Source organism: Harmonia axyridis, chromosome 7 (assembly GCF_914767665.1).
Source record: "Harmonia axyridis chromosome 7, icHarAxyr1.1, whole genome shotgun sequence".
In the NCBI taxonomy this organism is placed as follows: domain Eukaryota; kingdom Metazoa; phylum Arthropoda; class Insecta; order Coleoptera; family Coccinellidae; genus Harmonia; species Harmonia axyridis.
In genome coordinates, this window is record NC_059507.1 from 12,397,595 (window position 1) to 12,421,674 (window position 24,080).

The 24,080-nt window shown below is 33.1% G+C and overlaps 3 protein-coding genes across 3 annotated transcripts; 1 reads left to right on the plus strand and 2 right to left on the minus strand.

Moving 5' to 3' along the window:
• Positions 1-548: 548 nt before the first annotated feature.
• On the plus strand, positions 549-18,561 carry LOC123684354 (TWiK family of potassium channels protein 18-like). Its single transcript, XM_045623582.1, has 4 exons — positions 549-840; positions 12,287-12,607; positions 16,187-16,438; positions 17,719-18,561. The coding sequence occupies exons 2-4, from the start codon at positions 12,301-12,303 to the stop codon at positions 18,189-18,191; spliced, it is 1,032 nt and encodes a 343-aa protein (XP_045479538.1). The 5' UTR covers positions 549-840; positions 12,287-12,300; the 3' UTR covers positions 18,192-18,561.
• A 503-nt stretch (positions 18,562-19,064) lies between these two features.
• LOC123684676 (dolichyl-phosphate beta-glucosyltransferase) lies at positions 19,065-20,843 on the minus strand. The gene is made up of 6 exons (XM_045624036.1): positions 20,671-20,843; positions 20,434-20,608; positions 20,187-20,380; positions 19,980-20,088; positions 19,667-19,904; positions 19,065-19,340 (listed from the first exon to the last, which is right to left on the minus strand). Exons 1-6 carry the CDS (start codon positions 20,734-20,736, stop codon positions 19,145-19,147), a joined length of 978 nt encoding a protein of 325 aa, XP_045479992.1. The 5' UTR covers positions 20,737-20,843; the 3' UTR covers positions 19,065-19,144.
• Positions 20,844-21,381: 538 nt separating this feature from the next.
• On the minus strand, positions 21,382-23,862 carry LOC123683958 (RNA-binding protein 28). Its single transcript, XM_045622973.1, has 4 exons — positions 23,716-23,862; positions 22,876-23,630; positions 22,553-22,730; positions 21,382-22,296 (listed from the first exon to the last, which is right to left on the minus strand). The coding sequence occupies exons 1-4, from the start codon at positions 23,726-23,728 to the stop codon at positions 21,434-21,436; spliced, it is 1,809 nt and encodes a 602-aa protein (XP_045478929.1). The 5' UTR covers positions 23,729-23,862; the 3' UTR covers positions 21,382-21,433.
• Positions 23,863-24,080: the final 218 nt, after the last annotated feature.

Genomic DNA, 24,080 nt, shown 5'->3' on the forward strand with positions numbered 1-24,080 from the left:
TATAGGTATATTTAGATTAGCAATATCAAGCTTCGTGCCAAATTTCTTATTGACAGAGTCATCAGAACCCTAGAAAATTCAAGGAGAATATCGAAAAATCTCAAAATTCCAGATACCACTGAGTTCATATTTTGTAAGTAAGTATAAAATGATAATTTCAATCTTAATCATCATCAGAATCAAAGAAAATCAGTTAGGAGCATTCGAGCGCTCATCATACATGCGCTAATTGCACCCTATAAGCAATTGTCAGTTTTTTTTTATTTCAAACTAGATATCAAATGAAACATCATCATCCATAGTGAAGAGCTTCATTAAAGATTATGAAACTAGCAGTAGTAACAAGGACTTTATGCAATAAAGGATAATTTGCTATGTACTCGAGTTAATGTTATATTTCACCATAAGAAACTATGCACTTGAGAAAAAAAAGCCGGTTGCGAAATTATTGAAGCGAATTGAACGTTGCTTGCATCTCCTTCTAGTTAGAGCAGACTTTTTCAATTCATTGAATCTAACGACTACGTCGATCCGTTTGAAATCTGCCAACAGTGGTAACGGCACCGTTTCCTGTTTCTCTCGCTACGCCTCTGACTGTTGACTGTTATGTGATTCTTTGCCCTTGTATTGTTCAAGATAATGAATAACCAAACACAGTTCACTCTGTGTACTCGCACGGTGTGGTCAAATACCTGCCAGTTCAAGAACAGTTTGGAGTGAGATCAGCTGTTCTCGTACCGAGCTATGTGAAAATTCGAAGTTTCTACGATTCGAAAGTGTATTCTTAAACGTTCAACATGTGTACGCAGTGCCTTAAGGAAAATGAATAGGATCTATTCAGTGAGTTTCAAACAAGTGTTAACTCATATTTACATTTATTCTGTACCTACATTGCATTGAATTCGTACGGTGAATACGTTCCGAGGAGTTTCTATTATTGTCAATGAAATTCTACGTATGCATAGGTCACGCATCTGTCACATATACGAGAATAGTTTTACGAGATTAAATTTGGCCTCAGTGTCAACTCGCAAAAATCCGCTCATCCTCAGAAATATACTACTAGAAAAACTGGTCTACCTTCGGTTTTAGAAGATCACTGTGTATATAAAAACTTGTTCTATATTGAAACCTCCGACAGAGATAGAAAACCAAATGGAGAAGTTTTGCCATCGGAAACTTTTTTCATATTGGACACCCTGGGTTAAAAACCTGTCGAGTATGGACTCAAGGACAAAATTTAACATCTCTTGAAGAAGTAATTATTTGTTTTAGGTTTGCCGTTCGTTCAACAGAATAATATTATTCGTGTGAATTCAAATAAGACAATGTTTGTCATATTAATATCAAAATCTTATTTTGTTTAGATCGCATGTAGATCTGTATTCTCTTCTCGGTGAAAAGAGAAGTCTCTCATAAGTTTGAAAGCTTCAATCTTTTGTATGATATACAATAAAAGAAAGTCATATCCCCAAACAGTTTTGCAGTTTTCACCTTTCAATAAATCCAACCGGTATATTATTTGATGTATCTAAGCCTACTCAAAAGTTTCATGTCATGGTATTTTCTTTAGTAAATTTTTGTATTTGTTTCGACCTCATAAAATCTGAAATAATCATTCGAGAATTGTAACGACTAATAGTTTAAATTAACAGCCTGTACCTATCTTGAAAAAATGCGTTTGCGGCCCATGTTTATAAGACTTTTTTACTTAAAAATAATCCGAGGAATCTGTCATTTTCATTTGTACATCCAATTTAGGAACACCCTGTATAATAATACCATAAATTTGATTCATCAAATATTATTATTGATATACTTATTATTAATTGAATAATTTACTTTGAGATAATTGTTTGATAACATAACTATTTTCATACAACAAACTTTCATTTTATCCCACCAAATTAAAGATTATTATTTTTAGTATTGACTCTCAAGATTTTTATGATATTCAAAAACCGACGACTATCTAAATAAATTAAATCCAATATTATTTCGTCCCAATTCCCAAGAAATTACATTTTCCTGAAAGTTTTTCAGGAAGCACTGCCGTCAGTAATTTTTTGAATAAACATTTAATCTAATTCTAGGGAAATATTTAATTGTAAATTTATCGTCTATAAAATTTTTCCTATACTAATATCAATACGATTAACATCCTTATCTCATGGGTAGGTAGGTATCTGATACCTCAGTATGTTATGATTGTGTTGTCTATGTCTAAGGTTAAGAGGAGGTCTAAGTTAAGATACAGGAGATCTTCTATCAATTAAAAAATGATCCTCTAAATGAAAAATCGAATAATAAGATAACGAAGATCACATCTCCAAGTCCGTTCTTTTTGTATATCTCTTTCCAATTGATATTTCGATGGTTATAGTTCAATTTGGGGAAATGATAAAATCATGATTTTCGCCTTAAAAAATGTTAAACTAAAACAAGTTTGGATATATTGACTCACATCCAATGTAAAAGAATCATTACCCTTCTACAGGGTTCTCAACTTGAGACGAAAATGAGAGATTTCCCGGATAGTTTTAAGAAAAAAAAAAGCCCTATAAACATGGATCTGTCAACTCTTGATTTTCGAGATACATGATTGAAAAGTTTGATTTTTTCAAGTACACTGCAAAACATAGTCAACTAAAATTTAGCAGACGTATTCCGATTTGAAGTTTGCATCAATTGATATGCCTATTTCGGTTGATTTACAAGGTGAATTTTTTTCTGGAACAGTGCCCGCTTTTTTTTTCAGAATTTTTTTTTGATGGGCCAGTGGTAGTTTAAAAAAATGTAAAATATTAACTTTGATCTTGTACCAAACTTTTTGATATCCTGTAGTTTTATCGTATCTTCTGCTGATTTCAAGAAAAAAAATTTCAAACAATTCTCTAGAAATTCTCGGGAAAATTAAATTATTGTAGAAATCCAGTTAGTAAGCTGTGACGAATAAATAAATAATTAATTTTGGTGCTTTATTTCATGAAGATTTCATAAACTCGTATAATCATAAAAAAAATTGTTACTTTCATCCCCAAAAAACGTTTGTACCCCCAATTCAGAAACACCCTGTATATTCCCATTCTTTGCGAGCTTTTTCCAGAGGAAAAACAGGCCATCATTTTGCTAAATTGTCTGTTACTTTCAAATTTCGAGCCAAGAGTAATCTCAACCGATTAGTTTCGACTAACACATAAAGAATTAGAGGTCAAAATCGATTCTGTCCGTCGTATACCCACATGATTACTCTTGTACGGAATATCCTACTAACCCGAAATTTTCAGGTAGGTCCAGAGTCCAAATATTTCAGTTAATTTCTTTATTAGTGATTTATGATTTTGGTGTTAAATCCATATGAATTTTTATTTTTCTCAATAATTGGAAAAACGCTATCCGATAGGACTGAAATCCAGAAATCAGTTGCAACATATCAGAAAGAATAATAAAATAAAATTCATAAGGATGGTACCATTGGAAGATTACAATTTGTAAAGTTTCGTTATCTTAGAATTCAAGCATCAGATTTCACCAAAACTTTGTGAGTAGATTGAGTTCATCGATAAAGTGAGTTGTCCAAAAATTCAGCTATGTAGCTTTCCCATGGTGAAAAATATTCGAGTTTTTCTTATCTGATAATCTTTCTGATAGCGGACTGGTTTGTTTCGAATTTTTTTCGCTTAGATGAAAGGAGAAACAACAAAGATGGAATTTTCGTTTAGTATTGAGTTCATGTCGAGAAGAACCAGCATTAATTCATTAAAAATTTGTGAATTTCGATAACAATTATTATTGTTATATGATTTTCCGTTTTCCAGAGAAAACTATTCCAAAAAAATTGTTTCCATGACTTATTACAGTCCAAGAAGTTTTGCTTCTGATTTGTGTTCAAAATACATCACGAATTACTTGAAAAAATTACAGAAATACGATTGGAATATACGCTCAAAAGCTTCGACATTAGGTCGGTACTTTTCGCATTTTTAATTTTTATATTTTATCTATCCGAGATTTATGACTTTGCGTGCACGTAAAAATAAAGTCGTCTTGATTTACGTGGTCCATAATAAAAATATTCATGTTGATATGCTACTCGCATGCTAACACTCTTCTCTAATGAAACTGAAAGGGAATTATGGTTATTTTCCAGTATTGATCGAATCGACTAGACCTGTTTTATTATGGGGAGAACGGTATGGAAATGTACTAAACTATATGCATAGATATTTCATATACACTACACAACAACTGATATAAAAGTTAGAATTAGTGTACAGTGCATCCCATTTTGGGTGAGACTGCCAGGTTTCTCGCTTGTTATTTAAGATAGAGCCTTGCGGTTTTCACGTTCCTGTCCTACTTTTTCGTGAAACTCAAGTTGGTCTAATCAGATTTTGCATAACTGTTTCCGTTCAAGAGATACAGGGTGATTTTGGAAATTGATATTTTTCGGACCCCTCCTTTATCTCCGAAGTTATTAGGAATAATGCTGAGGTAAAAACTACGTCTGAATCAGAATTTTGCGTAGAATCCAGTGGCGTACTCAATTTTTTTTTTCGGGGTATGATTTTGAAGACTTAACACAAACCTATATTTTTTTCAATGGAACACCCTATATATCATTACTTTGTTGAATTCGTTATTTTTTCCCCTCCAAAATGATATATGGCACTATATAGGTAGGATGGTCAGAAATGTTAAAAAAACACCAAAACATCAAATAATGATGATTTTTTGTTAATGAGCAATGGATTTTCCATATGAAAAAAAAGATTAATTGGATAATTTTCATTTGTGATTTTTATTTATAGTAGAGTAAGCAAACAAATATAATACACTCATCACTAATACGAAAAACAAAACGTAGGTACCTACCTAATAGCAACAAATGAATAATAAAAAAATTCATAAACATTGCATAATATCTTACAGATTAAACTGTTCAAATTGCTGTCCATTTTCCCTAATACATACTACAGTAAAAGACATAACAGTCTCGAAGAACTTCGTGCATCAAGAGAGGCAGTTTTCCAGGATTTACAAAACCGCCCTTTTATAATATTAAATACACTCGGGCGTATTGAAAAGTTTTGTCAATTATGTATTAGAGAAAAATGGACAGTAATTTGAACAGTTTAAGCTGTAAGATATCATGGCTTGTTCATGAATTTTTGTATTATTTATTTGTTGCTATTAGGTAGGTACCTACGTTTTGTTTTTCATGTTAGTGATGAGTGTATTATCTTTGTTTGCTTACTCTACTATTTATAAAAATCACAAATTAAAATTATCCAATTGAACCTTTTTTTCATATGGAAAATCCATTGCTCATTAACAAAAAATCATCATTATTTGATGTTTTAGTGTTTTTTTAACATTTCTGACCATTCTACCTATTATATATAGTATCATACATCATTTTGAAGGGAAAAAAATAACGAATTCAACGAAGTAATGATATATAGGGTGTTCCATTAAAAAAAATATAGGTTTGTGTTGAATCTTCAAAACCATACCCCGAAAAAAAAATTGAGTACGCCACTGGATTCTACGCAAAATTCTGATTCAGACGTAGTTTTTACCTCAGCATTATTTCTAATAACTTCGGAGATAAAGGAGGGGTCCGAAAAGTATCAATTTCCAAAATCACCCTGTATCTCTTGAACGGAAACAGTTATGCAAAATCTGATTACCCCAACTTGAGTTTCACGAAAAAGTAGGACAGGAACGTGAAAACCGCAAGGCTCTATCTTAAATAACAAGTGAGAAACCTGGCAGTCTCACCCAAAATGGGATGCACTGTACAGTTAACTTCAAACAAATTATTTTAAATTATATTTGCGTTGCAACATGTAACCATCCGTCTGAATGAATGAAAAAATTTAACTGTTGGCTCGCGAATATATAGAATGGAATTCCTTTGGTTCCCTAAAAACGGATATCTTCCTACCACAAATGAGGAAAACTTCATATCAAAAATTTATAACTTTCACAAATATAAATGTGTTGTTATATCTTTATTATTTTTTATTAACTCTGCAAGTAAATGATCATTGAATGGTACACAGATGGTTCCAAAACGACGACAAGGACTGGTACTAGAGTATTCGGGAATGGCACCAAAAGTTTACTATCGTTGTTCAAGTGTTCTTCAAGCAGAGATACCTACTTGCAATAGAAAGATGTCAGATGTGTTGAAATTAAACTAGCAAGAAATTATCAGGAATGTGATATAGTGATATACATTCTGATAGTCACGCTGCAATCAAAGCACATAACATCGATTTTAAGATGGTATTGGAGTGCCGAAGAAAACTCATTGAAATTGGTAAGAATTACAAGATCTTTTCAGTCTCTGTTCCGGCTATTTGGGAACTAAAGGGAATGAAGAGGCAAAGACACTTGCCAGAAAAGTAGCACAAACTCCTTTCATTGGCCCGGAACTTTTCTGTGGTATAGGCAAATGAACCAACAAGAAAGAGTTTCAGAAGGAAAAAACCGAAAGAGAAAAACTCTGGCGGAATCTTCCTGGTTTGGATTACTCCAAAAAGTTTCTTCGAAACTTTGACTCTACAAGATCCAAGAAGTATCTAGATCTTAGTAAGAATATGCTACACCTTCTCACTGGATTCCTCACAGAGCATTGTCGCCTTAGAAAACACCTCATGAAAATGGGTCTTGCAGAAAATGACGAGTGCAGATTTTGTAGGGACGAGGAAGAAACTCCGGATCACCTGGTGAAGGAATGCCTCACTATCACTAGCCAATGCAAAATCTGCTTTGAATAAGAAACTTGTAGAAGTGAGGAATTAGCTTCCTTGAAGCCATCCCAGATACTGGAGTTCATTAGAACTCAGGAACTGGAAGGCGAGCTGTAGATCACGTTATGACGAGAATAGCTTTGATGGGGGGCACAATAGACCATTAGGTCGCAGTGAAACGGAACCTCCTTAATTAAATCTAACATTAAATCTGAGTAGATGATAGTTTGCGTTTACAGGTATAGCTATTTTTGGCTACATTGAACATTCTTCTGTTTGGTATACAAAATGAAAAGTTTTACTACCATCTAATCCAGACTAATCCCATACTAATACAAAAAGTTGGATTGATCATGTTACATACAATGGAATACATAGAATTTTTAATATTTCATTATTTGGTTTTATTTCTTGATATTAGTTTTATTACTATAATCATTCTTCTCATTTCTGAATAAAACAATAAAGTGAAGAAATTCAAAGCAGTTAAATTCTGGTTTATGCAAGAATATAAACAATGGCTGCAAGAAGTATAAAGTTTTATGAGCTCTCCATTGTCGATTCATCATTCGAATCTTTATTATTACTCCCAGCAAATAAAACAAACTTACAAACATTGGCTATTTGCAACTGGTGAGGAGCATTGAATAGAAATACAATAGGAACCACTATTCTTCTTATATGATTACGAAATACGAGTTTTGAAAGAACTGCTGCATTTGCTTCCTTATCGTTCATTTGATTGATATCATTTGCTCAACAATGGAAATATTTTTGGTTATCTAGTTCACGGAACCCAAAATCATTATATTATTGTTGCGGTTGATATACAGTCCTGTATTTTTTGTTCTTTTTTGATTCTAGGAAAACCAGAATCTGAAATTCTTAGATAAATGAACAGTGTTTGGATTTGAAATGAGTATAATGCAAAGTTATCTGAGTTGGTGCTATATCTACACTGTAGACAACTTTTTTGTCAATTTCGTGTTCAGAAAAATCGAGAAAAGCGATAATTATTTATCGCATGAACTACAATTTTATACTTTTTTCTCATTTTCACATGAAATGTGAATTGCATTTAGAACTTCAGAAAAAGAATGCATCCAAAACGTGATCTGTTTCAAAAGAACCGCCCCACTTGTCATATCACTTGATAATCTTGTACGAGTTCGTTTCTAATAGCGTCATCTTCCAGCTTGGAGGCAAGAATTTATCTTCACTTTTTTTTAAGATTCGTCACCTTTGCAATTGTCAAGGCTACACAGTGCAAAGTTTCTTCAGAATCGATGAGGATCTTACTGATATTTTTCTCTTTTTGGAGTAATCAACATATATTGAGCAAGAAGAAGAGAATGAAAAGGAAGAAACGAGTAAACATGAAAAATTTGATGATGAATATTGTCCCAAATTCGTTGCTCACTGAAAGTATTTCGAGAACTATAAGACTTAGTGAAGAAATCTTTGATAACCATCGATCTCTTTTTTGGAAATAATAATATATCAAAAAGCAGATCATAAATATCTTGATTCTATCTTGAGTTTCAAACATAAATCCTAACAAGCTTCATTTCCGAGATACAGGGTTGAAGTTTTGAAAAAAAAAACAGTTTCTCACTTATAACTCTAGTATTATTACATTCATTGTTTTAATTTTTGGGTATTGAACTCGGTAATGGCAATGTAATGTTCGAATTACCTCTTGCCAAAATTATCCAGTGGCGTAGATATAGGGGTGCGATGATCCTTTTCCTATTGAAAATCTTCACCACTGTCTTTTTAATTAGTATGAGGTCCTTTAGCCCAAACAAAATCTCATGCCATTTAAAAACGTATAAGAAATGTAGAATTTTACGTTTTGCAGATACACCGACCGACAGACATACGCGAAAACAAAGTTTTTTTCAGAATAGTCTGAAATACATTTTGCGATTGGAAATTTTTAAATCGAGAACATTTTTGTCATTCATCGAAAGCAAAATCATGACACAAAATATAATTCATATATGAAATCAACGTCAAGAACATCTGAATCCTATATCTGATTTGTACAGGGTGGGCAAATAAGCGAGGTAAGCGGCTATCTCTCAGGATCCACTCATCGTAGAGACTTGCGGTAAAAAATTTTACTACTAAAGTGTACAAGAAAACACACTGGAAATTGTTTTGAAGTTCATACCTCTACCGCTAGGGGGCGTAATAGCTACCGTCGAGTAGAAAAATGAATTTTACTCGATAATGTTCCATATGAAGTTGAAGAAAAAATATCATCACTGTAATCCTTGGATAATTCTCTATCTTTTTGAATTGTCACTTTCGATTTTACGACATCAAATAAGGGTAGGGTAAAGGGGGAAATCTGACTGATTGAAATGCCTGTAACTTCAGTTTGGCTCAACATTTTTGAGCAAATTAGATCTCGTCTGAAAGATAATATCTTGTTGATTGAGGACAAAATATACTCATATATACTCATATACTCATTTGTTTTTGCTGCTTTCGATAGGGAGCGCTACGTCAGAAGTTCATTGTTTTGTTTATTTTACTCCGAAATTTCAAATGTAATGATAGGATTTTCTGAACAGAAACAGAAATTTCATCAAATTTGCATGAAAAAACCTGAAGGTCGCAAAGCCATAGTTTCAGGTGTTCTGGAGTTATGGCCGAAAGAAGATATTTTCAACTGATGCACTGCGAAAAACCAAATTGTGTCTTTAGGTTCTGACAAAAACAGAAATCCCATCAAATTTTTATGAAAAAACCAGAAGGTCGCAAAGCGATAGCTTCAAGCGTTCTGGAGTTATGGCCGAAAGAAGACACAATTTAGATTTTCAGTGCATCAGTTGAAGAATATCTTTTTTCGGCCATAACTCCAGAACGCCTGAAGCTATCGCTTTGCGACCTCTGGTGTTTTCATACAAATTTGATGGGGTTTCTGTTTCTGTCAGAACTTAAAGACACAATTTGGTTTTTCGCAGTGCATCAAATGAAGAATATCTTCTTTTGGCCATAACTTCAGAACGCCTGAAACTATCGCTTTGCAACCTGCAGGTTTTTTCATGAAAATTTGATGGAATTTCTGTTTTTGTTAACAAAATCCTATCATTACATTTGAAATTTCGGAGTAAAATGAATAAAACAATGAACTTCTGACTTGGCACCCCCTATCGGAAGCAGCAAAAACAAATTTATCATGAGTATATTTTGTTCCCAATCAACAAGATATTATCTTTCAGACGAGATCTAATTTGCTTAAAAATGTTGAGCCAAACTGAAGTTACAGGCATTTCAATCATTCAGATTTCTCCCTTTCACCTACCCTTATTTGATGTCGTGAAATCGAAATTGATAATTTAAAAAGATAGAGAATTTTTCAAGGATTACAGTGATTATATTTTTTCTTCAACTTCATATGGAACATTATCGAGTAAAATTCATTTTTCTACTCGACGGTAGCTATTACGCCCCCTAGCGGTAGAGGTATGAACTTCAAAACAATTTCCAGTGTGTTTTCTTGTACACTTTAGTGGTAAAAATTTTTACCGCAAGTCTCTACGATGAGTGGATCCTGAGATATAGCCGCGTACCTCGCTTATTTGCCCACCCTGTGCAGGATGTTAAAAACAACAAGATCGCTTATTGAGTCAGATGCATTGAAATGGAAGAGTAATTTGGAAATATTCCATCCTCCAATCTTATCGTTGTCTTAGGATTACATTACATCATTATACTACGGTAGCCATGAACCTCTTGATCTTAAGATATCACCTCATGTACGTATATGCACCATAATATTGTACCTTGTATCTGTATCCTACAGTTCAGGAAGTCACGCTTGGCTTGCAATATAATTACGAAACAAATATGATTCGCCTAGACGTGGCTCAATAAAAAAGGAGTCGATGACGAAAACGTTGAGTCAGTTAAATACACAATTAATTCATTTTACAAAACACAATAATGAAAAATTAAAATCACATCCAATTATTTCGCAGTAACTAGACGGATGTGGAATTGAAGGTTTCTCATGTTGGCAACTTCCTTTCCGTGTGATTTTCGGAGATAGGATGAGAGATTGGATCTAGGTACTTTCTACTTGCAGTTTTTTATTTATATATCTTGCCAATTAAGGTTGGATCGTTCAATTAGTCTCATTCAGTGGTCGTGCAGATTTCCCATGTAATTAATAATTGCAGAGAAAATTATAATTCCATCAAATCCACTTCTAGCGACATAAATAACTCCATCACATCTTCTACGACTCAATTTCAAATACCGTACACATGAAAAGAGACTGAAGTACCTATTATGTAGAGTAAAAAGAAATCCAATATTATTCCAATAGATGGCTTTAGTTATCTGTATCCCGCGTTGTATAAGTTTGATCGGGTTCCACTGGATAGGGTTAGAAAGATGAGATTTTGATCTACAAAAACTTCTCTGACTGTTTTGTGATTAGTTGACTCAGTTTAGTTTGAGTGCGAGCCAAAGAGAAAATACACTATATTTTACGGTTTTTCTTCGATAAAGGCGAAAATGCAAGCTAGGCGGCTAAAAATGTAAAGAATGCTTGATACTGTAACAGCCAATCGCGGGCAATTTTGGTATCGATTCCGTTCCGGTAATTTCGATATCAAAGAAACACCACGCACTGGAAGGCCAATTGTCGAAAATGTCGATAAAATTATAGACATTGTCAAGTCCGACCGTCGTGTAAGCATCGATTGCCCAAGAGGTATAGATTGCACAAAAAACTGTTTGGAACCATTTGCATAAGAATGGTCTCAAAAAGAAGTACGATGTACCTATGGGTACCTCACGAGTTGAACAAGAAAACCTTATGGGTCGATTTCCATCTGCGAATCGCTGCTGAATCCCTGAATCTCAATAAAATCGACCCGTTTTTGAAGAGGTTGGTAAATAATAACGATCTTGAAAAATAGACTGATCACTGTCTGTGGCGAACATCAAAAACCCTTCTGGCAGATGCTAGATCCAGTATGACTACGTTGAAATTTCATTGTGGTTGGAAGAGTACCTATATATGATGATTGAAGATATAAAGAGGACAGTATACCTCCAAAAAATGAGGTTTTGAGAATGCTTTCAGACATACCCTCTGAGTCTGAGTCAAGTAAATTTATAACCAGACAGTGAAACATAAATCCATATAAGATTGACTGCCAATTTAACATTATTTCGAATAAAAAATGCGTTGATAGCAGTATTTCTTCCTTCACGATATGTCCAAGGGCCATAAAAGTATTTAGAATATGCCCAAGGACCTTAAAGTATTTAGATCATGCCCAAGTATAATGCTAGTGGTAACTGAACAATGAAATAAAAATAACAAACTGATATGACATAGAAAATATTTTGACTATAATGCGAAATCGAATTCCCGAATGTCTCTGTCCAGTTTGGTATGTCAAACACTTGTCATCCAGCTCTTCTGGATGACATACCGACCGTAACATTTCAAATGAACAGTTAACGTTTTCTCTGAACTATTGTTCTATTATTTGCAGCCTCTTATATTAAGATGAAAAATGGAAATGGAGACACCAGCTGCGTGGATATCGACCATATCACTTTCGAGCGCAACAACTACAAGAACAAGCTGGTCGAAGCATCTGTACAGACTTCTCCCCTCATACCCTACAGGTTGAGGTTTTGGCCGAGGAGCTCATGTGATATGCAGTATGATCCTAAAAAGGAGAGTTGTACAGTTGTAGGATTACAATGTGGGTGCAAAGTCGTCACGCAATGGGTACTAAGTCAGATGGGACTGACCTTGGTGGTGTTCGGATGGGCTCTTCTTGGAGCTTATGCATTTTACAAGACAGAAGGTAGGTTTTAGCAATGTGATTGAACTAGTGTAGTAAATAAACTAAATAATGCTTCCTATATAAAAGGTGATACAAGGCTATGGCCCGAGCTGAAAATTTTCGTGCTGAAGTTTGATCCCTGAAATATTTTCAGATCTCTACAACTTTCAGTTATATCGAAAACAGACTACTACTTTCTTATTTCAAATGGTACACCCAGTATATCATTGCATGATTATTCCATGACAATTTCAGCAATATGCCATACCTTGGGTAAAACTCCAACGGTTCATGAGTTAATAATATTAAGATTAATTATTAATTAATTATTATTAATATTTTTATAATATTTCTGCAGAAAAAGTTTTTTTCTTAAAATCCTTTTTCATTTTCATTTCTGCCAATACGCAGTATTATAAAACTGTTTGTGGTTCGGACCAAAAAAAAAGGGTGTTTATGAGAAGATCATGAACTTGGACAACTCATATTCATCAAAACTTAAGATTTTTAAATTACAACCTATATTCTTATTAGTTAAGTCAATTCTACGTATCTATGAATAAAAAGAGGAGGATAATTAAGCAGACCCTCTTCCTAAAATGAATTCTTAAAGAGTTATCGTGGAAAAACCGCAATTTCTGAGTGGAGTAGTCTGTGACTTCCGGAAAACATAGAAAGAAACTAAAATTCGATGCTTCCATAACCAAATTCGGTATTTCATAAATTGTATTTAATTATTCGTAATTGTAAATTTTATTGGTTTCTGAATTCTCAACAATCACACAATCCTCGATAACTCTTTAAGTTTTCATTATAGGTATAGAATTGTCTTAAGCAACTGCCCTTATTTTTATACGTAGAATTGACTGGAAGAACAAAAAATATAGGTTCTGATTCAAAAGTTTCATCAGAAACTACTGGTGCGGCCCAAAGAGTAATAAACATAGATAGAGGGAGTATACGCAATTTTTACATGTCTCCAACATGGTTAGATTACGTTGTCGGATTGTAATACATTTTCAAATCCACAATTTTACTGTATCGTTATGAATGTATATTATATTGAATGAAATATATTTATTTGAGTGATTCCCGATTAAATATGCAAATTTGAGTATTTGGAATCCAATATTTTTTCTAATTGTTCAATTTATAATAAGCAGAATATTTATTATTTCCTGTATCTGCTGAAATCCAAGCTTTGACAACTATTGCTCTCCTAGTGTTATCGGTTGTTTCACGTCGTTTGGCGCGCTTGAAGTTTTTTTCTGAATTTCTGATATATTTAGGTATTTATTTCAATATACTTTGAGATGATACGAAACGCTGATTCAGAAACTTGCGAATTGAGTGAAATATCGTATCACTGATATATTTTCATTTCCGCGCGCTTCATGTCAAATTTGATAGTTTATGTTGGGGACAAAATTTGCTTACTGAAATTGACATATGCTCCCTCTATCTATGTTTTTTACTCTGAAGTGCGGCCCATTATACAAATCAGGAAGGAAACCAAACATGAAAATGAGAAATTTATCCCATAGATTTATAATTCCAATCATAATTCAATCGATTATTCACATCCAAATGCGATAGTTCCAATGAATGATTACCGCAATCAATATTCAAAGATCCAAAATGAGTTCCTTACCCGCATCAGATATCCCAGTGTTTGTTTTCAATTTCGAACTTTGCCGAAACTGCACACCCCTGCTTAATCAAGTATGGATCGCTTCTATTCCTGGATACACTCCTGAATTACATCATTTGGCGACTGTTACTACCTATATCTAACAATGAAGGAATTAACTTTCATGTCATGGGTTCAAGAATGCCAGATTCATTCTTTCTAGTTGCATTCAAATAATAGTGATTTATGAATACAAGAAGCCTGACCTCTACGAAAGTTACATGTCAAATAAGAATGAGTCGGCACACCATTATTTCTGAGACATCTTACCAAAACTCAATGATATAAGAACTGTTAAGTGTTACCTACACCTTGAGGTACTTAATGATTTCTTCAGTTTTACTCTGCTGTCGATTTTCCAGAACCTTCTGTAGACTTGAGGACGCTTTTTGTGATGACTATCATGTGATATCATGCTAATTTTGAATGCAAATCTACAGAGTGAGTGGTGAACTACTGGTTGTTTAGAAAAATGTAAAAAAACTTTGGTCCAGTATTGTACTCTTTGGTTTCTTGTAGTTTTGTCGTAAGAGCTACCAATTTCGACAAAAAATTCCAAACAATTCTCTGGTAATCCTCAGGAAAATCCTAATGTAAAAAAATTGTAAAATATAGTGTATTTTCTGTTTGCTTGTGTCCATCTTTAACGCGCGCTCAAACTAAACTGAGTCAACTAATCACAAAGCTGTCAGAAAAGTTTTTGTAGTACGAAATTAATCTTTCTAACACCATCTAGGCGTCTAGGTGAACTTGATCGGACTTATGCAATGCGAGATACAGATGACCAAAGCTATCTATTGGGAAAATAATCGATTTCTTCTTACTAGATACACCTAATATTATATTGCTGCAGTTATACTGCTACGGTTTCTACCTTAAAATACTAGTCCGAAAAGTTTTTGTGTTATGAGTTTTTAAATTTTTTTTTTATTTCCGAACAAATGATTCCTAGTTCGGGTTCAGCTGATGGCTCTGTAACTTTTTCATAGTGAAATGTTCATTAGATTTTTACATGTGTTGAAATATTCAATGATCAAAGAGAAAATAATAAACAAAAGCTTAAAATTCTGAGTGCTTTTCAATATAAATAATGACGGGTGTAATTGAGCGTAAGAATGAATATTCATATCTGGGTCAATTGAGTTTTAAAATGCCTTAAAATATCACAATAAAAAAACACTACTAACTCTCACAGAACATACTAGAAGGATATAACGGGGTATACCTATACCTAATGCCTAAATCCATATGCTTTTACATCCAAATAGTGTGCCTCAATTTTCGTGACTTTTATTCAATAATGTACCTACTCACTCAATAAACTTGTCCATTCAAATAAGTTATGTAGTGAAAGAACTCATTAAATAATGATAAAAATATTTCGTTAATTTTCCAATCAGAATCATAAGGTGTATAACATGAAAATATCCACTCAACTAATGGTGAACTCTGGTATTTATTTTGTCATGTGTTGAGTAGGTGGAGTGTGGAATGTGTATATACTTAGCTTTATCTAATCATTTCATTTTTGTAACGAATATAAGTTTTTCAGTATTCGATTTATTACCTATAACCCAAAAAACACAAATGCAATTATTGGACAATTGCATTGACGTTTATTATATCATGTCTTATAGACCCCCTCGCACATAAGCAACTTTTGTCAAGCAATTTTTTAATCACAAATATAGCTCATACAATATGTTCTTATGGGAACCCGCCCACAGACGATTATTTCAAAAATTCCAACACGCTTTATGCACCAGGCAATAGGGGCTTTCAGCAACTAAATTATTTAATCACCGAGACTAAAAAGTTGCCAGTGTGCGAATAGCCTTATCGGTATTAGTTGACTATCGAAAAATTGAATTGAATATTGGTAATCTTACTGTCACTTTTGATTTCTCCAGGACCTAGAGAGTTCGGACAGCAAGAGCAAATGGAACAAACACAAAAAGAACTGTCAATCGAACTGGCAACTTCTTTGCGGCAAACGGAAGGACACAATGAGAACTGGCCGAAAGTTATTGAACGTTACATGCAGCAACATGAAGACGTCCTCCTAAAAGCAGTTGCTGCAGGTTTTGGAGAAGGGGGCCAAGAGAAAATATGGACTTATCCTGGATGTATACTCTTCGCAGTATCTCTACTAACTACTTTGGGTAATATTTTTTATAATATCTTTGGGTAATATTATAAGGTGTAGTAAAAAGAAATCCATTATTATTGAATGAGTAACAAGGCTTTAATTACCATAGTTGGAATGATCCGATTTAGGTCAAATATTCACTGCTTTCTTCAATAACTTGTTGCCATTTTGAAGGTAACGAAGGTAATATCATTATGCCTCTATCATATCGTCCCAATTGGCAGCAATGGAGCGAAGCGAATTTTCAGCAAAATTATTTGCCATGAACAGAAACAAATGGTAATCACTTGGTGTCAGGTCCGGACTATAAGATGGATGCATAAGAACCTCCCGGGACTTCTGGCAAGTCACTATCGATGGAACACAACTCCTCTCCTATTGGCCAAAGCTGACCGCTTCTGGGCGATTGCTTCCTTCAGACGCTCCAATTGTTGATAGTACAGTTCCAAGTTAACAGTTGTGTCGTAGGGGAGCACCTCATAGTAGATAATTTCCTGCCAATTCCACCAAATACACAGCAAAACTTTCCTGGTCATCAATACTATAGCTTGGCCACCGTTTTCGTCGTGCCATCGTGTTTCAACCTCGACCGTTTTCGCTTGACGTTGTCGTAAATGATCCACTTCTCATTACCAGTCACCAACCGCTTCAAAAATGGGTCGATTTTGTTGTGAGTCAGCAGTGATTCGCAGATTGGAATTCGGCTTATGAGGTTTTTTGTTTTAACTCGTGCGATACCTATACATCGAGCTTCTTCTTGAGACCGGCCTTATGCTAATGGTTCCAAACGGGTTTTTGGGTAATCTTTATCTCTTGGGCAATCGAAACAGGACTAACATGACGGTCGAACTCGACAATATCCATGATTTTATCGATATTTTCGATGATTGGCCTTCTAGTGCATAATTTCCGGAACGCAATCGACGAAACCAAAATTGCGCGTGATTGGCTGTTACATTATCAGGACATAAACACTTTTACATTTTCAGTCGTCTGGCTAGCATTTCGCCTTTTCAAAGAAAAACTGCATGATGCAGAGTATTTTCTCTTTGCTAGTGTCCATCTTTGACGCTCTCTCAAAATAAACTGAGTCAACTAATCACAACACTATCAGGAAAGTTTGGGTAGTACGAAATCTCATCTTTCTAACGCCATCTAGTGTAACTCGATCTGATTTATACCACGCGAGATAGAGATAACTAAAACCATATATAGGAAAAATAATTCATTTCTTTTCACTACACCTAATATTTAATAGTTGATTATCAGTAAAGAGATTATTGATTCTTATAGGTTTTGGGGCACCTGTACCAAGAACAACCTTAGGAAGGGGAACAGCTGTAATCTTTTCGGCAATTGGCATTCCACTACATTTTCTCCTCATCTTCAATATAGGGAATCTTGGAGCAATCCGTTTACAACAACTAGCTTACAGAATATCCTCCACAGACATACCATCTGGCTCACCTCCCCCAAAGTGGCTCAAATGGTTTCCAGTAGGAGCTATACTTCTTTATTACCTAATGGGAGTAACGCTTTTCGGTTTTCTGAGAAAAAGAGAAGCATTCGACAGCTTTCTCTTTCCACTAGACTTCACAGCTGCTGGGGGAGTGTCAACAGTACCAGGCTACATCAAGATTTGCTACGCTATATACCTTGAAGTGGCTGTCACTTTAGCGGCATTGGTAGTATCTTTACTACAAGCCTCGGCGACTAGTAGTTTGGTAGATGTTGGGTTGAAACTTGGGCTTCTGACAAATACATGAGCTTTAAGCGGAATACGTGATATTTACATTTCCAGGAGTTTTGGCTTAGGCACGAAGTAGGTTTATACTGGCCTGTGAGAAGTTTTAGCAATAACTGCTTCAATTTCGGTTGGATCGAATTCCGTAATAGATTTAAGATATTTTGTATGTATACATTTAGATGAATATTACTTATATGTACTTATCCATTCGATTACATAAAGATTATCGAAAATGTTGTTATTGATGCCTAAGGAATTGTGCAATTTGGTTGTTGAAGTACAAAAGTTTCATATCAAGAACTGGATTCAATCAGTTCACAGATTGTTGGAAAATATTTAGGATTTTATATCATTTGAGACGTGAAATTAATTAAACATATTAAAAAGAACTGTGATATTTTTATAACCCTTTCAGTTAAACTTCAAAAATATACTTTTCAATTATGAGAATTTGCATATATAATCTGAATTGCTTTCTTCATTTATCTTCAGGATAAGCTCCTGAAACTGCAAAACCAAGGGTAGGACTAACAATAACCGCGGTCATAGGTGTTTATTCGCTTTAAATCACTTTAGATTTTTTAAATATCAAATAAAATTTTGGGTTGGCGTTTTGCTTTAGATTTTTTATTGCAATTCTTTGAATAATTTCATGATAATTGAAAATATCCTCTTTTAATAATTCGAAAGTATTTGAAAAATTTGTTCAATATTCTTTTACAAAATATAATCTGTCTACCAATAAAAAAAATTTAATTATGTATGATATATTCTATTTGTGAAATTTCAAGTTCTTTAACTTTGATATTATTTTGCAAAATATGATTATGCCTTAAACAACTGTAGTGGAAGGTTATAAAATGGCAGGAACAATTGAAGGAATCTGAATGACTAGTGTTTCAATTAGATTTTATTGAAAAATTTTCAAGTATAAATGCAAATATATCACTCAGTATTGCACTTAATCCTAAATCAATCATATTTAGCTTTTATTTTCCAAGCACCTATGGTATATCTCAGCCAAATTAAAGCTAAATCAATGGCCATTTCAATCCAGCTCAAAACTGGAGTCACTTTTGATCCTTCTATTTCTGTCCAATTAACGGGAACCTCCACAATTGGAATCTCCAGGGAACGGGCAATTTTCAATAATTCAACATCAAATGCCCTAAAATGGAAAATATTGTTTTTTCCAAATATCTCATTAAATCTATGGTTGAAGATATAAAAGTACACCAATGTATTATGAGTTTTAAATAAAAAACAGCCCTCGTCTTCCACATATTAAAAAAAATCATTTCAACTGAAAATTTTTTTGTCTCATTTTAATTAAGTGATACTTTTTCTTTTAATTAGAATGTTTATGTGTAAAATAGTTGAAAACCATTGGTACATACTGAAAAATGAAAAAAATGTAATGGAAATTTAAAAAAGGTTTTCATTTCTTTGTTAATAATGAATTTCCATTAAAAAAAAATGGATTCGAAACATTACCAACGTTCCACATGGAGGCTCTCAAAACAATCCAGAGCCGCTTGTCTTGTGAACAGTTTGAATCCACACTGAGTATCTTTTATTCCTTTAACAGCAAACATCCAAACCAATGCATGAAATCCATACATTAAAATTGTTCGAAATATACTTCTTTGGGCTATTGAATCCTTCTCTAGATGTGCCCTCGAGCCAATAACGATTCCCAATTTAATAGCCATATGTCTAACACTGCCCGTAACTAAAAATCTTATATTGTCAATATCCATTTATAGTGATACATATGAATATTTCAATTTGGAATATTATGGTTTACCTTTCAATGTATTTCTCATGGAATTCTCTATTTTGAGATAATCTGAAAATTTCGTTGCTCCATCAGCATCGGCAAATAATAGGAGAGCGCCTCTAGCACTGAGCATTCCCTAAAAAGTTCACATTATGCAACAAGCTCTTCTTAGTTGTATAAAAATATCATTTATTTTTCTATGTTATCAACTATGTATCAACAAAGTCAGCTCACCAGTCTCACAGCTCCACCTTTACCCCTATTAGTTTCAAGTTCCAATACTCTCAACTTATTTGTACCTATTCTCTCAGAGAATTTGTTGGCAACATTTACAGTCCCATCAGTACTCCCATCACTAACTATTATTATTTCATAACTGGTTGAACTTGATTCTAAATAGTCAATACATTCATTTAGCATTGAAGGTACTAAAAATTATAAAAAAGAAGCATATAACCAAATGTAACTCTTTCATTCTTACATCTTGTTTCTTCATTATATGCTGGAACTATTACAGACAAATCTAAGGAACATTCATCTTTCAGAGATGGAAACTCCAACACTTGGCCAGTGGAAGGATTCACAAAACATTTTTCTCTTTTAGTTCGTCTAATAATTGGATATTGTTTGGCAGTAGCCAAGAAAAATATACAAATCTGCAATGATTCATTCACATTTAATTCATAAAAAGTTGGATAGAAGATTCAGGGATATCTACCGATAATAAAATAGAAGCTGCAAATCCTGACGCATAAAAAACCACAATATTCAGATTGAACATCATTGTGGTGAATATTTTGTATTTCCTTTCAAAGATTTAATTTCCATTACTTTGAGAAGGATTAATTTGAGGTTAATTTGTTTATCTCAAAAGTCAACGTAACCATAATCACATAGAAAGAAAATTTTACGATCGATTCTATGCGTTTTTTTAATTAATCATTTCAAATTATAGATCCCTCTTGTGACATTTATTTTTCATTGAAGCTTTCTATAATTTCAATAGATAGCGGCATCTATAAATGGAAGTTGTAACCTTTGACTCCATTATTCCATAGATGGCGCAATACTATTATATTGCGAAAAATTATTTCGTAAAATAGAACACATTTCCAAGGGATATTAAAAACATTAGTAACACATAACTATATACAGGTATATGTGATCTTCAAGGGTGCTATTGGAAAATGAATAAAATGCGTTCAAAGTTGTTGACCTCAGATTAGTTTTTTTCTATTTTTTTGATATTCTTTTCAATACAACGAAATTCCACCTTATAATTTAATTTCCAAGGGATTTCCATCTGGAAAATTTGAATATGAATCTCCCACCCTAATATAATATATAATTAATCAACAAAATTATTATGACATGTCATAAGATCCCCAGGTTTTGAAAGTCAATATATAAATAATAAAAATGCAGAACATGTATTAAACAACGATATATTTACAACCAGGTTTATATTCTCCTATTAGCATTTAATTATCATTAGAATACCATTTTTCCTTAATGCTAGGTACATTTGCAATTGTTTTTTTATAATGAGAAACTAATTTTGAAAAATTATCAGATTCGTCCTTGTTCCTTATTTTCTGTTTTTCTTGTTTAGTGAAATCTTTCATTTTGTCAGCTAAACTTTTCTTCATTGTTTTTTTCTTTTTCTTTTCATTCTTGACAGATTCAAAGTGTTTAGCTGCTTGTTGCGATAATTTAAAATTATTTCTCATCCTCTGCACTCCTGGTTTACCTGGAATACCAGCAAAGTCTTGCAAATTGTCATTCTTGATTTTCTTATCTTTATCAACAGATTTGCTCTTATTTATCGCCTTTTGTTCATTTTGTTTCTTCTCCTCCTCTACTAATTTGGGATTATAATTTCGACTTACAGGATTCTTCATCTTCGACCTCTCTAATCTCTTCTGTTTAGCTTGTAGTGCCGTCTTTTTTTCAATCGAAAATGTCACTATTGGTCTTTTTGATACCGAAAATATATTAGGGTTATTATTTAAATTTCTTAATAAAGTCAATGCATTTTCATGATTATCTAATGTAACAAATCCGAATCCTTTTGATTTTCCAACACCATTGACATCTACATCTCTCATGTTTTTCATTACACGAGCCTCCTTTATTTTTGCATTTTCACCGGCAAATTTTTTACACAGCTCTCTGAACTTTTTATCGTCCCAATTAATAGGTAAATTGTGAACAACTAGACGTTCTCTAGAAACAAACATATTGAGATTCCTCAACATTTGACTTTTGTACTTCTCTAGCTGAAGTCTCTTCAACATATCAGCTTGTGAAACTCCTTCTGCTGCACTTGCACCAGCCAAAATAACTGCAAAAAAACATATTTTTATCTCTCAAATCAAGAAAAATATAATTATGTAATTTTGTGAAACAATATAAAATATATTTCTTGCGTAAATGTCCATATTTCTGGCATAATGTGCCAAGGTATTGAATGATTGTTGACTAACTGACGAAGAATTTGAGTTCAGAATCAATTCACGAATTTCAAAAAATAATAATCAAGATAACTTAACACTATGTTACAAAAATAACTGAAAACATTCTGAATTATTTTTACATACCTCCTTCCTTGACAAGATATAAATTTCTTGAATCTTTGACATCCTTTTTCTTATTTGATTTGCTTTCTTGTTGTGATAGAATTTCATTCTTAAGCAAAGCTTTATGACAATCCAAAACATTTCCCAGTAGAGTTAATTCAGTCCCTGCTTGTAAGACTTTTTCAGCATCCTCTTGAAACTGTAATTATTAATAATTTAGTAATGCTAAAGCATATTATTATAGAGTAGAACACAATGATTGAAGATTGTAAATTTGCTATAAATTGAAAAAAAACTGGAAACAAAAAATTTTAAACTCTATACGTGATTACATTGGAACTTACACAAAATTTCACAAAAGCTGTTCCCTTTGAATGCTCAGTGTATTTATCAACACAAATCAAAGCATAATATATCGGACCATATTTCTCCATACATGCTTTAAGATCTTCATTGGTGGCAGTGAAAGGGACATTTTTTATGAAAACTGTCTTTCCTTCAGACACATCATTTGATTCCACTCTTGGTTTTGAACTTATTTGTTCCTCCTCATCAATCTCCATTTCTTCATCAGATTGATGTTCATCTTCACTGTCGGATATATGAAGATCATCATCATCTTTATCGTCACCATCTTTTTCATTTTCCTGATCTTCATCTTTTACTTCTTCTTTAAGAATTTCTTCATCAATTGGCTCTTCCTTCACTTCAACTTTAATATTATCTTTCTCTTCTTTAATTTCCTTTTTATATCGAATATTATCATAATCTTTTTTCGACATTGCAAAATCTACATTGAGATTTCTACCGAGAAATGGTTGACCATTTGTATAATGTTTTGCCTTTCTTGCTTTCTGTACTAGTTTATACTGTATAAATGCACATCCAGTCATTTTACCATCTTCTTTTTTCAAAATATGAATATCTGTCACATCTCCATACTTACTGAAATGCTCTTTCAGATTCTCTTCTGTAAAATTGAAAGGTAAATTTTTCACTACTAATCGTGCACGCTTTTCTTTCAGTTTCTTTTTTTGTTCTTTCTTCCTCTGCCTGAGCACATCTTTGATGGATTGTTTTTTATCCTTTATAGGTTTCTCTGAAACATGACAAGCTTTAAAATATTATTTCTTTATATTTCAATTCTTTAATATTATTTTATTTTTATCTCAATGAATACCTACTCGTTAAAGACATTATTACTTCAAATAATCAATATTTCATAACATAACTACAATAAATACTTTCAGTTCACTTTTTCTGAGGTTAACCACTTTTATATCTCTTAACCTAAAATATGACCACAAATTAGTCTGTGATATGACGCTAGTCTATGGCATCACATAGAATAGTTACTGGCTGGAAATATTCAATTCGATCATTAATGAATTGATTTCATGATCATTGTGTGAATTTGATATTAAATTGTATACATTTGAGAAATTCTGTTATGAGCTCATCATCCCTAATATTATTATTATATTAGATTTCAAGACTTCCACACACTGAAATAATAAGTTGTATTGAAAAAATAAAAAGAAGAAACACT

Excerpts from the sequence above, each read along its gene's own strand:
- LOC123684354 (XM_045623582.1), top strand. The coding sequence starts at position 12,301 with ATGAAAAATGGAAATGGAGACACCAGCTGCGTGGATATCGACCATATC. Across the intron at positions 12,608-16,186 it reads TGCATTTTACAAGACAGAAG|GACCTAGAGAGTTCGGACAG; the intron begins GTAGGTTTTAGC and ends TGATTTCTCCAG. Across the intron at positions 16,439-17,718 it reads ATCTCTACTAACTACTTTGG|GTTTTGGGGCACCTGTACCA; the intron begins GTAATATTTTTT and ends TGATTCTTATAG.
- LOC123683958 (XM_045622973.1), bottom strand. Across the intron at positions 22,731-22,875 it reads CAGCTTTTGTGAAATTTTGT|TTTCAAGAGGATGCTGAAAA; the intron begins GTAAGTTCCAAT and ends TAATAATTACAG. Across the intron at positions 22,297-22,552 it reads ATATCTTGTCAAGGAAGGAG|TTATTTTGGCTGGTGCAAGT; the intron begins GTATGTAAAAAT and ends GTTTTTTTGCAG.
- LOC123684676 (XM_045624036.1), bottom strand. The coding sequence starts at position 20,736 with ATGATGTTCAATCTGAATATTGTGGTTTTTTATGCGTCAGGATTTGCA. Across the intron at positions 20,609-20,670 it reads CAGCTTCTATTTTATTATCG|ATTTGTATATTTTTCTTGGC; the intron begins GTAGATATCCCT and ends GAATCATTGCAG. Across the intron at positions 19,341-19,666 it reads AGCCTCCATGTGGAACGTTG|GGCATTTGATGTTGAATTAT; the intron begins GTAATGTTTCGA and ends TTTCCATTTTAG.